The sequence below is a fragment of the Plodia interpunctella genome, chromosome Z (assembly GCF_027563975.2).
Source record: "Plodia interpunctella isolate USDA-ARS_2022_Savannah chromosome Z, ilPloInte3.2, whole genome shotgun sequence".
NCBI lineage: Eukaryota > Metazoa > Arthropoda > Insecta > Lepidoptera > Pyralidae > Plodia > Plodia interpunctella.
In genome coordinates this window covers 5660496-5676897 of record NC_071324.2, presented here as the reverse complement: position 1 = coordinate 5676897, position 16402 = coordinate 5660496, and the positions used below count along the sequence as shown (strand labels likewise).

Here is a 16402-nt window from a genome sequence, read left to right as displayed (position 1 = left end):
CAATGTTTGATGTCATGCTACTTTAGTAAAATAATTTTATTAAGTAATTGGTTATCATATCTTCATATAATATTTTTACATAAAGTCAATATCTGAAGCAAGTAAATGTTGAATAGAGTTCCACATTAAGTTATTTCACAACAAAATCGTTAATTTTTTCACAATATAAGTGAGTTTAGAAGTGGCAATCACCACTCCTGCAATAAGACTTGCAAATAACTGTGTAAAATAGGTTTTTATTAATTTATAGATACAGAAACACTCTGCCATTTATATACCTCACATATAGGTAACATTATTATAGGTGTAATGATTATCTAACCTCTGAATAAAGAATAAAAGCAATAGTAGAAATAGAAATAAATTTATTCATAGCATACAAATATACATCACAGAAAATGAACAAAAAGTACATTAAATATGATACAAAAGAGTACCAGGTACTACTCTGCTTGTGCCACGACGAAATGCTATGACGCTGATTTTCAGTGATACCGAACTACGCATGACACTACCAGAAAAGAATTTGCGAGATAAATCCGCGAGATGCGAGATTATTTTGATAATATATTGTCTGTATATGTCATACATACAATTAATATTATCAAAATAGCAATGTCAAGAATGGATAACTGAGAGGAAAATACACATAACAAAGACTTTCCTAACTCCCTATATCATCTGATTGGGGATTAAATGAACAGGCACGTTTGTTGTGACCGTAGATGGCGGAATTCCCCATCCTCACGGACATCGCCATCAATTTATTGTTTTTTGCTCATCTAAGTACGAGCTGGTGGGCTATTGCGCAGTGTGTGCTCACACGTAATAAAATACCTAACATATAGCAAAATGCATATTAACAATACATTTACAAGTTTATACTTATCGTCCATTGTTAAAATGAGATTTATAAAATGTGAATTATCACACCACGTGGCACTATTAGTACAGTGCAAAAATGGACTTACAGGTTGTAATATATATATTATTCATAACACTGGTGATCTTGTCTACTGACAAGACGGTTAGCAGTCATGTTAGTAAGATAGGGATAGAGAGACGCACTGACTTTGTCATAGCCTGTAAATTTAAAAAATGGAAGATAACAATCAAACAGAACAAAAGACAAAAATGTATAAGTACTTATTTCTTATTTGAACGGACTTATAGACCTACAAGATAGGAATATTTATCCCATATATTGTTTTGTTATAGGTCAATTCGTGCGAGTGAAGCCGTGGGGTAACTGCTTGTATACAAAACAAATATATGGATGTGAAGCGGCGTAGTTCGAGACCAATGTATCTTTTTTATAAATTCATTTCTTTCTTGACCAACTAGATCATTATATATTTGTTACATTGTTACCTTCTTGTTCTTTGTTTCTTTTAAAATTATATTTATTTTTCGTACAATTACGATACCATTCATAATACAAGTACCTACATATAAGTTAGTTTAAACAATTATGTAACAGACAAGCTGCATTAAAAGCATGTTCTTATAATGAAATTCGAAATCGCAACACAAACTTAGCTAAACCAGGCTGGCTTACCTTGGATGGAAAACTTATGTAATGTACCCATGTACCTTAATAATAATTAAGTAAGAAAAATTATATACTGTCATGCAATACTGTCAGAAAGTCGAAATTTGGTATCAATTCTAGGGAGTCTTTTGCTATCCCATGTTTGGCGAACTTTGAAAGTGTACACAATTTTGTCCTTTTTTGTCTGTATTCAGTTTGGGTGACATAATAAGTTTAAACAAATAAGTACAAATATTGTAATTTCGAGGCTGAGTGTTGAGTTTGTTCTAACTTGACGATATTTTCCTACTAACGACATTAATCGGAATAATAAATCTTTGAACTAAAGATTCAAAATTTTTATTTTCTTCTTTAATTCTTATTAATTAATGATGTGCTAAATAACTTTGTACTTATATGGTGTGTGTGTCGTGATCACTATGATGAAACTTAATATATAGTTATGATAAAATCTTTATTACAACTACTGAGAACAATAGTGATGATAAAATATAAGTACCTAAGTACCATTGCGTGTATCGTTATGTTAAATCCACAATTTTATTAAATCTTCGCGTCGTCACAGTCAAGAACAGTCTGTTCGGATGTCAAAAGCTATACTCGTATAAACAGAATAAAGAATCTGATTTATATTATATAACCAATTTCAAACGAACTTACAAAAACATTTCCATACTTTTATTGTGATATCAATTTATTGTATTAATATACTACATAAAACGAGCAATATTAGCATATAATTACATATTAACGCGTTAATATGTAATTATATGCTAATATACATATCAGCAGGTTAATATTGAAATTCAGTAAAGGTAATAACAATTTATTTAACTTAAAACAGAGCAACCCCAAAACAACTTTGTATTTTTTAAAGTGGCGACTGTTAATATTTGTCAAAAATAATAATTTATAGACAATTTATAAAAACATTTCCATACTTTTATTGTGATATCAATTTATTGTATTCATATACTACATAAAACGAGCAATATTAGCATATAATTACATATTAACGCGTTAATATGTAATTATATGCTAATATACATATTAGCAGGTTAATATTGAAATTCAGTAAAGGTAATAACAATTTATTTAACTTAAAACAGAGCAACCCCAAAACAACTTTGTATTTTTTAAAGTGGCGACTGTTAATATTTGTCAAAAATAATAATTTATAGACAATTTATAAAAACATTTCCATACTTTTATTGTGATATCAATTTATTGTATTCATATACTACATAAAACGAGCAATATTAGCATATAATTACATATTAACGCGTTAATATGTAATTATATGCTAATATTTACTTAAAAATCGTTTGGTAGAACTGTACGGTTTTCACGAATAGACTGTGTTGTAATGTTACTTAAAAATCGTTTGGTAGAACTGTACGGTTTTCACGAATAGACAGTGTTGTTTCTGAAGATGATTCAGGTGTACAATTTATTACTATGGTTTTGACGACCTCGGTGGAGCAGTGGTGCTTGCCTCTAAACCGAGAGGTCCCGGGTTCGATCCCCGGTCGGGTCATGATGGAAAATGATCTTTTTCTATTGGCCCGCGTTTTAGATGTTTATCTATATATGTATATGTTATAAAATATAGCATCGTTGAGCTAATATCCCATAACACAAGTCTAGAATTACTATGTGATTTGTCCTAATATTTATTTATTTACTAGCTGATGCCAGCGACTTCGTTCGCATGGTAGAACTGTTTTTGGTAAAGAGTCAAAATGATTAAAGAAATGTAATTACAGAACTGAACCACTTTTGTTAAGGCGTCATTTCTAATTTCCTATAGTTCAGCTGTACCATTATGGGTCTGCATCAGCTCTTCCAGATCTTCGATTTTTATACCTCAAAAGAAAATGCACGTCAGACTGAACAACTTATGTTAAGGCATGCAGACAAAGACATGCAGACGCAACTTTTTTACTGTTTTATTATATGTAGATGATATGCTGTCCATTGTAGACATGTATATAGTTATTTGATTTATATACCAAACTTACAACTATCATTAGACATTCGATTCTAATACGATAGACGTAGCAAGCAGTAGGTAGTACCTATATGGTTGTCTGTGGGAATCATTTGGAAAAATATTCCTAATGATAATGCATATCAGTTGGTCCACGAGGAAAACTTGTTCCAAAATCACATTTATTATGATTAGCATACTTTATTATTATGTTTATTGAGTCCATAAATACTCCAAGTACCTTGCGTGCGTCCATGACTACATGTATAAAAAAGTTTGCAATCCTACCTACGCGAAACTTGAACGGAGCCTTCACGGAATAAGTGCTCTTCAATACATATCTACCTACTCACTATCATAATATAAATTGGGTACCTATCTCCAATTAAGTACTTTGTCGAAAATCAATTAGACACATTAAACGTTATAAGTTTACTGAACTGATTAAAATAATAGACACTTTGTTCACTTTCTGTGATGTATATTATTATGCTATGAGTAAATTTATTTATATTTCTAAGTACGTTCAGATCAATCAAAGACGATATTGAATTAATAAAAGTTTTAATCAAAGCATTTCTGTTTACACCGAACTTCACAAAAAGTAGTAAATGCAATGCACGAAACATTTTCTGTCAGTAACGTCAGAATTAGTATAAGACCCGGTGTTACCACAGGCCAACATTTAACGACATTTAGATAAAGAAGCAATAAACACAATAAATAATTACCTAACGTATTCAGTTTCACAAACCATAGTTCAAAATATATAAAATCTGCTTCAAAATAACAACAAGTTAGGTTTATTAATTGTACCAACATAATTATTGAAATCAATCAATTCGCAATCAAAATCGCAAAGCAAAATAGAAAATAATAATACTCACCCCTGAAGACTTTTCCATGGTTGTTTTCAATATATTTCGCAAGTTAAACGTATTTACGAATCAATACTGATATCATAGTTTCTAATTTCGAACGATGCGCGTGCGTCAGTGAGAACGCGAGAAATCGGACTGTCACTGTCATTTGAAGGCGCGACTTCGAACGATCCCCGCCAGTCTTCATCAATCGGCAGCCAGGACAGCAGATGAGTAGATAACTACGAAGTCGCGTGCCACAAAGGCTATTCATATAAAGAAGTGGAATGTACGCAATCTCAGCGCATAACATAACGATAGACGGGTGCTTAAGACTTGTAACATAACCTTGAACACATTTGAACATGACTCTCTAAACCTTAGATTAATAAAGATTCCAACCGACATTATCCAAAGACATTGTTTATTATTTGCGATAATTCCAAACAGCATACATCAATGCAACAAGCCGCTGTTCTACGGTCAGTTGATTATTACAGTCGCGACCAATTTTAATTTCGGTGGAAGCCACACAACACACGCCTAACGGCGATGCTGCGCCCACAGACAATCCTAGCTATTTTGCCAAACACTGCGAACCTGCCTACCAACCTGATGCAGTAAACCGCAGTAACGCAATCGACACAGCCTATCCAATGGCTTTCACTGTAAATCAAATCATGCAAAAAAATTTAAGCTAAAGCTAGCTAAGCTATTTACGTACCTACCTATCCTAAATAATATTGATGCGAAAAAAGTTTGTTACCTCTTCAGGCTCTGCTCAACCAATCTTCTTTAAATTTAGCATGTACCTACTTAGTCTGGAGGAGTATGGGAAAGGACATTAATTTTCCACCAATTTTAAAATAAAAAAGCTAATAAAAAAAATAAAAAAATATATGAAAACTTATGATTTCTTTAATTTAGATAGTTTTTATTCATTGGAATAAGTGGTCAAGTGCGTGTCAGGCCATGCGCAATGATATGGCTTCGAATATACTTACATGTGTAGGACATACCTCCCATAGACTTCCCCAATCATTTTATTTATATATTTTTTCAACGTTTTTATTTTTAGCGAGTTTCGTTGTAATATTTACACGGGGTTTGACCGATATTTACCTTTCATATAAGTAGACAAAACAATATTTTGAAAACTATTTCAGTGCTTTTCGTCGGAAAACTTTAGAGAAAATTTGCAAGTTTTTCCAAAATCTTTGTTCGGTTTAGAATGCTCCAATTAGTAGGTAGATACCCCGTGGAGTACCTACTAATTCCATGGGCCTCGACACGTCCTCCACGACATCTTTTTTGACCACGGCAATTTAAATTTTCACTCAAAAAATAATCAGACGATTTTCGCGATTTTTAGGTATTTAAATTGAACAAAGGTTGATTAAAAAAAAAGAATTATATAGAAAACATTAAAATGAACGCCTTCAAAACATTCATCACATCCATTCCAAGGCATAGGCATGGCTGTTCAATTTGAAATATCTTCGTAACTAGTCTCGCTTTGATTGTAATACACGTGTATTTTATCTATAATTTTATGATCTAAAAGCTGATGGAAATCTGTTTAATCAGCACCTTATCTAGAATAACTATATTGTTTCCACTTTCCACTTGTCAAGGGTGAACGCGCTGGAAAGTAACTTCTGAGTGAGTACATACTTATTCGATAAATAAAGCAATAAATAATATTTATAGAAACCTAGATTACTGTGAGGTTAATACTTAATAAAATGAGGACTCGAATTGCAATGCCACGTCGTCAGTAAGCAACATTTTCTAAGTACAGGATATTTATAGGTACGTCAGTATTCTTTCTTATTTGTTTCAACTCGTCATACCTATTTGGGATATTAATTTTTCGCCGATGTTATTATGTAATGATGATAAATTTGCATATCTTACAATCCTAAGTTACAAGTTGTAACTTAGGATTGTAAGATATGCAAAAGAATTGTAAATCTTAAATATGAATGTCTGGGAGCTAGGAAAAGGTTAAACCTAATGAGTGAATACTACATACATATGTATCATAAAACCTGAAATACAATAGGATTTATCGAAATCTCTACAAGGAGTTACAAGTTGTAACTTAGGATTGTAAATCTTAAATATGATTGTCTGGGAGCTAGGAAAATGTTAAACCTAATGAGTGAATACTACATACATAGGTATCATAAAACCTGAAATATAATAGGACTTATCGAAATCTCTACAAGGAGTGGTCCTGATCAGTATTTTACGGCAGGTGAAGTCAACTAATGACATATTTAGTACGTATGATCAAGAATGCGCCTGCGCCTCAATCTAGCGAAGTCGCTTCTACCTGCTTCCTAATGACGCTAATCAGCAATGTCGCTGGATAGAGGAAGGAGCAAACACGAAACTGGTTTGTTGTCACCAAGGATGAAATGTGTGCCAATGGTCTAATAACGCCAAAGACCGTGCAAAGTAAAGAATAAAAAGTGAACTCAAACTCAGAAAACGACGAACTTAGGAAAATCTGTAGAGGAGTTAAATCTTCAGTTAACAAGAAGCATCTAAGTACGAGACGGTGTAGGAAGAGGGCAACAATTTTGTAACAATTTGAGATGACAATGGCCGTGGCCGAAGAGCGTTAACGTGACCGAATTACTTTGAAAGCGGTAGAAAAGTATTTAACAAATAAAGTGGTTTCAAAGGTAAAAACCCGTTTTTTACACGATTCGTACACGATATGGAAAAAAGAGACAACATGTTGAAGTTGGTAACGTGTTAGGTATGTGTAAGAAAATACGAAATATAGATAGCATACTTCATAGAATATAAATATAGCTTCTCTTTCTAATCTTTTACTATTCACACATGCATTATAATATATAAAACTAGTATGTCGAGTACCCACCTGTGTGGTGCGCATGTCACTATATACATCTGCAGTTGCCGATATATCTAGTGATATTTATATCGAGTGTGTTAATTACCAATACTGTTGTTAGATTTTATTCAAGTCGCCTAGAGGCATCTGACATGACAATGTATCACCACTACTGGTAGTACTTGCCTATAGAACTCAAAGATCACGATGCCATTTCGTGGTTACACTAGTAGGACAAATAGTCTAATTCAGGTTTAACATGATAAGTGTTACTCGCCCTATTGTTATTTTGTTATATTTACTATGTCTAGTCTAATAATATTTTGCATAAGACTTGCAACATAACCTTATTGATAAAACCTTAACCATAATGATTACCTTAACATTCCGATGCGTCAGCAAGTCGCTAGCCTCTTCGATTACTTCCTCTTGCCGCATTTTATAATTAACAACACTGCTTCAATTAAAGTAGAAACTTAAATAGTGCACCTGCACGCTGCTGAAGGCTTGATAACGATAGGTTACTCTGATAAAATCGTTAACATTAATACGCAATGTTGGCAAAGTTGAGCCCTGGCAAACAAACATCTAGATATGGGCGACATTTCAAATGATTCTCCAAAATAATCACGTACCTATACATGATCTGCAACTATCCATCAAACGTGCTGTTAAAAAAGATCACATTTTTGTATTCTTTATACAATTTTACATGTAAGATCCGTATAAGCATTATATTCCAATTAAATTTAAGTAATAACTACAAATCATTTTAAATCGACAAAGCTAGGCGTATCTAGTACCCATGCAGAGATTGTAAGCAATACACTTATTACGAATTTATCACATTTCACGCACATTCAACTCCTGATAAGACACATAACTTTCCTTCACAAAAAGTTAACATAGTTTAAAATATACACAAACGCACGCAAAATAAAATTGTCCCATAAAAAATTTCACGAAACACTGCTTACTGAGAAGATGTCGGTACTTGATCATCTACGCAGTAGGTTCAAACTATTTATAGTCTGTTTAGTCATTCAGTGATCAATTTGTTAAAAACTGTAGTCTCATCATTGTTAAGACACGTGACGCAATTTTTTTGCAGGAAATTGTGGAAAACCTACTCGTCTATTGTCGTATTTGTTTTTTTTATTTTCGTATGAATATATTATGTTACTTTGTTCTCTGTATTTTGTAGGTACTTAAGCGTTACTCAAATAGGTTCAAAAAAGAAACACTTTTCTATAATGAACTTCTAATTCCAATTTAGTATTTTTTTCCATTATGTGTATGTCTAGTCGACTAAGTAACTCGACATGTTGATTAATTAAGAGGTAGGTTATTGTAAAAAATACAATAGATCGTCATAGTAGGTATCTCACGATTTCAAGGATATCTTCAATTCATTGCACGCAAACTTTTTCATTAGTGTGTTCTATTAGACAATCTGTGGATGAAAAGTTGACAATATATAATCACACAGAAATACAAAATAATTCTTGTAGAACTTGAAAAATTAAAATTCTTATAGCTTCCTGAAATACATCGACAGGGAAATACTTAACTGAGACCCAGGTATACACTAATGCAAAAAATCATAGTTTGGGAAAACAAACCAAATACCTATACAAAAAACCAAACGGGAAAGTAGACCGATCGTTCCGGAAGATGTATGGTATGACAATGAATTAATTCAAGTTATAAGTACCTACCTGTATTAATTAGGTGCCTACTTTCTCCTTAACCCAAAAATAATGAAAAAAATAATATGAGGATTTCAGTTAACTGACCTGGATAAGAGGTACTTTTATTAAGTTTAGTGTGATCCACATCTTTCAGCGATATTGACAGGTATTGTGACACGTGGCGAAACGTTTCCAAGCAGAACAGGTAAACATTGGAGGAGACCTTATGATATCCGATCAATTTTGCAGAGGCCCCCAAGGAGTCTCTCAGGCATTTGGTCCATAGAATGCAGACTAATTGTAATATTGACGTTTGTTTATTTGGTTTTTCGACAGTTCTATCCATGATTTGAAAAAATATATTTAGAGAAGCTAGATTTTATGAGGAGTAGAAGCAGCATGCTTTCTTGCAAGCCATCGGCACGAGTGGTCTTTATAGTTGGAGAAGTTTTTGTCTTAAGAGCAGTAGAAGCAGCATGCTTTTCTGGAGGCAGCCGGAACGAGGGTGGTGGGGTAAGTCTGCGTAAACGCGCACTTCTTAGTGAAGGGGTTTAGAGGCTCCCTTATGGCCTGATGCTTCACTTGCATGTTAATCCGCGCAAACTTGTCTCCTTTTTCTTCTTCCTTCCTGATCAGGACATAGTAGGGGCGAAACTCGTTAGCGTACATTGTGCATAAACTAGTTTTTACACTATAATTTTAAACAAATCCTAATGCTATAATAAATAATTTATTTTTTTTGATCTTTAGTATACTTTTGACAAATTTGAACCAAAGATAAAAAAACACATGAAAACCCACTGTCTAGATCAAAGATCATTGAAAAGAGATTAGATTTGAAAGAAGAACCAAGGTCTAATATCAAAAGAAATTATTAAAAAATTAGACCTTCGTTCAGGCAATGTAGCGTTGCATCAAATGCTAGAAATTACAACTACCTTCCTGATCATAACCATGGAATTAGTAGGTACTCCGTTACTAATTCCATGATCATTCACATTCATACTAGCAATTCGGAACGACCACATCGGGATAAAGAATTTCTAAAAAAAACTCATTTAGAATATTTTTCCTTATCATGCCCAAAGGGCCTTGTTTTTGATGACAGGATTAGCATCCTTTATATCAGGATTCTTCTTTTGCTTCAGATAAAAAATATGAAATTGTTTAAATATCTATGTAGCTTGATGTATTTATTTCCGAACAGGGGATGCAATTACACCCTCTTCGCTGTCGTTGGCAGACAGACAAACAAATAGGATCAAAAGTAACCTGAATAAGCTTCTCATATTTCATTGCAGCTTAAAAATCTAAAATGTATGTCTATAAATTTAGATAAATTAGAATAAATATTCAACAATTTTAACATTGTAAATTAAATAAGTTAGGTAGGTATTGGTAAAGGCGAACACATACTTAATTGAAATAAAAAAAAACTAACTTATAATAATTTAAATAAATATATTAGAGATAAAGAGATGAACTCCCCTTGAGACGCAACATGAATTTCCTTTTAGGTGCCGCTATTTTAACAAATTTATCTTTTATGCCATCTGGATCCTTGCGCCCAGTACATCCCTCACACTGAAAATACACACAAATATTATTCGACTTGTTACACCATTATATTTCTTTTATCAATGTGTTACACATACACTAGGTATGATAAGTATCTGAAATTCTTTACACCTTAATATTTTCTATAGGGTACACTCTTTTTATTATTTCTTTAATACGTCCAACCGAAGCTCAGCTTCTATCTTCGGCCTAAAATCCACCTTCGGCCAATATTCTAGCCTTGGTCAGGCCATCGGATGCTCGAAGTCTTCGCAGATTGATTTGAGCAAGCAAAAAAGAATGAATTGATTTTAAAGTTCTTAAACTTTAGATAACGGGTCTCTTTCATGTCCGACTTCGACATATCTACTACTAACTAATACTAATTATCTGAGACTGGCTACGGCTAGGTCTAGCCGAAGTGGGTTGAGGTCTAACCGTAACATATAAGCTTTGAGGGCATTTTTATCGCGAACTTTCCACGGGAGCGAAGCCCCGGCGACCAGCTAGTCTATATATACCTGTAAAGATGCTCATACCTATACTTAATTTATATAGGTACCTAATTATATTGCCACTAGGCTATAACTATGCTGTTTGGGTTATTTTGTATCGATGAATTAAATTTATCGACTGTCCTTCTGAATAGAAATCGGAAGGCATTAAAGGCTCCTTGAAACTCCGAACTGTCTGGAATTACCACGGGCTGGACGACATAGGGATAATATGCTGGAATCCATTGTGTCTAAACAAATAAGCAAGAAAAATAATTGGAAATTAGAAAGTTTGGTATATGAATAATATATAATTAATCAATTTGGTATAGGTTTGGGTAGTAATTTGATAATATATATATAGACAAACAAAGAGTTTGAGTAGGTATGACTGAAGAATTATTGAAAATTAGTAAAGATGCAATAAATTATTATAAGTATCTAAATAAGTATAACTACTTATTTATTTTATAAATAACTTTACTGGCATCAGCCAGATAGGTAATCATTAATATCATAATGATTAGGTACCTATCCTGTCAAAAGAAAAATGAAAAAAATATTCAACGTTTTCAGTAAGAGAAATCCAGTAAGACTAAATATAAAAAAACTTTAGCACTTACAGCCATTGTTACATAGACAGCAAAACAAAAAAATATGGCTAGGCAGAAAAGCATGTGACGAATAAGGCCCATCGCAGATAATACCAAGTTTTCCTATACAGCTTCGGATATAAAGTGAAAAACGTATTTCTATCAAATGTTATAGTTATTGGAAATTTAAAAGGCAATAAAGTTTTTGCGAAACATTTATTTCCACCGGGGCGTACCAGTACATACAATAATCGTTTAAGATACAAAACAAATAAGTTTGATTATAGATAATGCATCAGCATCTGACTTATTTCATTGTCATATTGTTCCTCTTTGTCTGTTATACAAATGCCGTGAGTAAGCTTAGCGATTCTATCATGTTTTTCGTAACAAGTGTATAATTAGATAGGTAGGTATACCTATCTAATTATACACTTGATACGACTAGGTAAGTAGATTTACTTATTCGTATAACGTGCCAAACTATTAGAAAATTTGGTGGTCGAACCAATTGTTCACAGGGTAGTCCCCGTGGCGCAGCTCTCTATTCATAGACGATATTCTGCTTAAGGATCATTGTACCGTTGTCGGTTTTACTCAGGGCTATGCAATTGCCAATAGTTCGCTTGCGATTGCAGGGTTGTAACAGAAAACTCAGGGCATTCAAAGGTAACGTAGAGGGAAAAACGAACCGCGAGCGGGCTGTTAGAAAGCGTCCTGGCCTGCTCACCATCAATGCAAGAATGCAAAGTGTCTCATACAGAGTTCCTAGTAGGACAACACAGCGGAGGCGGTGGCTGGTAGGGCACCAAAATGTTTCTTATGGCTTATCGTAGCAACTGAAGATCTCAATTGAAATTGCAAAATTAATTACTTGACATGTATAACCTATGCACAGATGTATCATACAAATGGTGGTACTACCTACACCTAGGTTATTAAGCCATTTGTATCATATATTTTAATCATCATTCTTCGTTAACTCTTCGATTCATATGACTCCGACATGATAGACAAGTATGCACCAACCGAGGTCGTCCGCGTCGTCCATCTGTAGATATGTCGCATTTTATAAAATACCCTTTATAATAAGCCCTTACTGCCACAGGGACGACCCAAAGCCAACAACGTGTTCCGTCGTGATGGCCTGCCCGAGGACTTCAAAGAGACCACCTTATCTCCGAAGGCGCAATTTGTCCTCAGCCAACTGAGCAACAGCAAGATAATTAGGGACAAAAAGAACTACAAGGCCTTGTTGCAGCAGCTCAAGAATATCTTCCACACCACCAAGCGTCCCACCCAGAAATGCGGCAAATGCGGCTAACGTTAATAAACTATTGGGATCTAAGGGATCCACCTACGTTATTTTTATTTTCTACTAGTGGCCTACCCGACCCGGTTTGCTCGCGTAAAATCAATATCAATACATTATAATAAAACAGTAGAAAAAAAATCCTGTACCTTGAATAAATTTACATAAAAATAAAATTAGGCGATAAAGTCACAGCAACAGAGTAAGAATTTGAAAAAAATCTGTTTGTACGCGCTATTCGTGGGAACTACTGAACGGATTTGAATGAAACTTTTTTGTTATATAGCTATGAAGCCTGGGTATCATATAGGGTATAAATTATTTTGAAAACTGGAACACCAGATGGAGAACAATGATGGTACAGCTAAACTATAGGAAATATTGAAATGACGCCTTAAAAAAAGTTATTCATCCTGATGAGCATTTTCTGCTGAGGTATAAAAATCGAAGATCTGTAACACCTGATGTGGACCTATGATGGTACAGCGAAACTATAGGGAATATAGAAATCACGACTTAACAAAAATTGTTCAGTCTGATGAGCATTGCGTGTTGAGGTATAAAACACCTGAAGAAGAGTCATAATAGTTCAGCTAAACTATATAAATTATACTATTTCAGTCCGAATGTATACGTATCGTTACATTTGTCTGTACAATTTTTCTCTAATAATTTTGACTCATTACCAAAAAAATTGTTCGGCCACGCGAACGAAGCCGCAGGCATCAGCTAAGTCATTAATAAATAATATACCTATCCCCTAAACCTTTGTGCACCCTGGATCAGCTTCCAATTCGAGGGACCTCCTCAATGGTTTAATGCATGGCCATTGACAAACTTCTCTTGTTCTGAAGTCTTGTGGCAAAATGTCATTTTCGTATGTATGAAACTTGGATTTGTTTGATAAATTTTAACTTGACAACTCTCGGTTTCGGAGAAAAAAGTCTTGACAGACGGGTAGTTGGACAGAGAACTGAATTATAGACTTACAAATACAGAAATATATGTATGTGAGATTTCTGTAATTATTTATGTATGTTATTTTTTCGTAATAATACAGCAAAACGTATTTGCGTGTGACTAAAACTAAAATCCATCAGGCGCCAAGGAACATAGTACGTTACATTTATTCTGTTCCCGCAACTTCTTTTGCGTGCTGTTTTGTTTTTCTATCAAGAACTTAGAAGTTTAAGAACTTAGAGTTTTGAAGTTTAATCATTGATTACCTATTAATTCCATGAGCTAAATATGTAAACTGTCAAATTAAGATCAAAAATCTGCCATTAGAACTGTGTTGTTTTTCCCAGGTGTTTGAGGAAAAATCGTATTTTTATCTTAAATCTTTGTGTAACCTAAAGTTTTTCTTTTGTGTTTGTTTTGTCCAGGCACAGGACATCTCTATACGACTTGCTTCCCCCTTATGTCCCAAGACCTGTAAATATGCAATTTTTATTAACATTAGTTTTCTCCCCATTTATAACTATATTGGCAAAATTTATACAAAATAATAATATCTACTTAAATTTTTATTTACTTTATACGTATATATGTATGTATAATATATTTATATACTTTTATATTTTAGGGTACACACTGATCTGTGTTTATATTATGTTCCGTCAATTTCGACCTTGACGTTGGCAAAATCATCGTTTTGGCGAACGATGGAGCCATGAAATTAAAAAAAAAAACATTGGAATCTCCCGAGATTTTAGAATTTATTTTTACGCTGATCCTGGACTTCGCACCACCACAGCCCGGAATGAAACCGGATACTTATATGCGAAGATGAGAGGTCGATTCCCAAACGGCTCTAAAGATTTCGATGAATTTTTCGTTCATATCATCTGGGGGTACCCCAAGTCGAGCAAAAATAGCGGTTCATTTTACTGAAACTCAAACAAATAAAAAAATTACAATAGGTATGTTAATTACAATAAAACGTCCATCATCAGTAGGGCTGTATTGGTTTTATTTATCAATCACTATACAATTATTTTAATGACTTTTTAAATAGGTAGCAAATAGCAAAAAATAATCATAATTAGTAGGTACTCCATTGTATAAAATACTTATTAAATCCATGATAATATTGTTTCAAATAAATTGACAGGACACAATAATTAATCCCTATGTAATTAACATACAGAAATATAAATATATTTATTAGTAACATATGTAGGTGATACATTACCATAGGGATGCGCATGTTAAGTAAAATTAGGCAGGTAAGTACATCAAGTATGCTAAAAAATATAAAGTACAACACTATATCTCAAGAATATTTACTACATTAGACTAGAGACGAGACAAATATTGTAGGTAACACTTTAAAATTAAAGGACATTAAACTAATATATAAATTATATATAAATAATCCTATTTGAATATTAAGAGTACACAGCTAATGTGTCTGATTGTGAATTTGATAAAAACAATTTAAGGTTTGACTTAAAAGATGCTAACATACATGATTCCCATTTCTACATCTATATTTACCAAAGTATATATACAATAAAATACATTTGCTATTCCAAATGATTTATTCCATTGATGAACAAGTTTGATTAGTATTCAACATTTGGTTGATTGTACTTACTACTAAGTATAACATTTGAAACAAAAAGGAACAAATATTGTGTATGTTTATGGAATAAATCAAATACTAGGGACATGTAACAAATAGAAGATACAATGTTGATCATAATCACCATCTAAGCCCTTTTTTGCCCACTGCTGAGAATAGGCCTCATAAATATTTACAAAAGTGCCAGTCCCAACAATTTCTTGCCTTGAGGTAAAGTGCCAAGAAGGCTGGCAACATTGCCAAGTTGCATGCTAATGTTGATTCTCTGAGCGAGATAGGTAGGTACGTACTAGACCATTGGTCACTTATTATTACCTCTATAATTCTTTTGGAGATGGCGTCATTCTATTTTTTATTCTATTCACCTGGATTGAAGAAATGTATTTGTTCGAAACGGCTTCTATATGCGACTTACGTGGATATTTATGTATGTTGTGATAAAGTTTGTAGGAATAACTTGTATTTTTAGAATCATATTCATGTATCGTATTTAAAATAAATTTATGTAAAACATCAAAAAACTAGGTAAGTAGGTTGAAGAAAAATTTCAATTTCAGATTAGAGGACTCGACAATGTGACAGTGACAGATTGGGATTGTGACAGTTAATTGACACTGACATTTGCAACGATTTGAATCGTTAACTATTCAAACAGATTGAGTACGTATTCGATAACAATTAATATAAATAACGATAATCTATAAAATTTATCGCTTCAAATAATATGTTCAGTTTTTATTTTATATTAGGACTATAATATGTATACATTTTCGTTTTAATAATACGTACATATTATGTGCTCTTCGCTTACTTATGAATATAATATAATGTTTTTTTATAATTTTACCTGTATTACGTAGGTAACAGTTATTTATTAAGATAGTTAAAGTATTCTTA

General features: G+C 33.1%; 2 protein-coding genes and 1 long non-coding RNA gene across 6 annotated transcripts in view; 1 reads left to right on the top strand and 2 right to left on the bottom strand.

The window, feature by feature from the left end:
* The window catches only part of LOC128682946 (peptide transporter family 1-like), a 33861-nt gene extending 25595 nt beyond the window's left edge, over positions 1-8266 (bottom strand). For 2 of the 3 annotated variants that reach the window (XM_053768023.1, XM_053768024.1), the window contains exon 1: positions 7650-8266. In XM_053768023.1, coding sequence (XP_053623998.1) covers positions 7650-7709 — 60 coding nt within the window. In that variant the 5' untranslated portion in view covers positions 7710-8266. Of the gene's footprint in view, positions 1-4429; positions 4746-7649 lie in introns of those variants that run through there. The other variant, XM_053768025.2, reaches the window with a different exon arrangement.
* Positions 8267-10403: 2137 nt separating this feature from the next.
* Positions 10404-16085, bottom strand: LOC128683222 (uncharacterized). The gene is made up of 4 exons (XR_008406258.1): positions 15821-16085; positions 14145-14350; positions 11637-12657; positions 10404-10546 (listed from the first exon to the last, which is right to left on the bottom strand). It is a non-coding gene; the product is annotated as an uncharacterized LOC128683222 (long non-coding RNA).
* Positions 11820-12971, top strand: LOC128683221 (uncharacterized). Of its 2 annotated transcripts, XM_053768612.1 has the most exons (3): positions 11822-11959; positions 12245-12406; positions 12715-12971. In XM_053768612.1, the coding sequence occupies exons 1-3, from the start codon at positions 11897-11899 to the stop codon at positions 12928-12930; spliced, it is 441 nt and encodes a 146-aa protein (XP_053624587.1). In that variant the 5' UTR covers positions 11822-11896; the 3' UTR covers positions 12931-12971. The 2 variants fall into 2 exon arrangements, 1 of the variants encoding a protein (XP_053624587.1); XR_010370339.1 differs by lacking the exon at positions 12245-12406 and having other exon boundaries at positions 11820-11959.
* Positions 16086-16402: the final 317 nt, after the last annotated feature.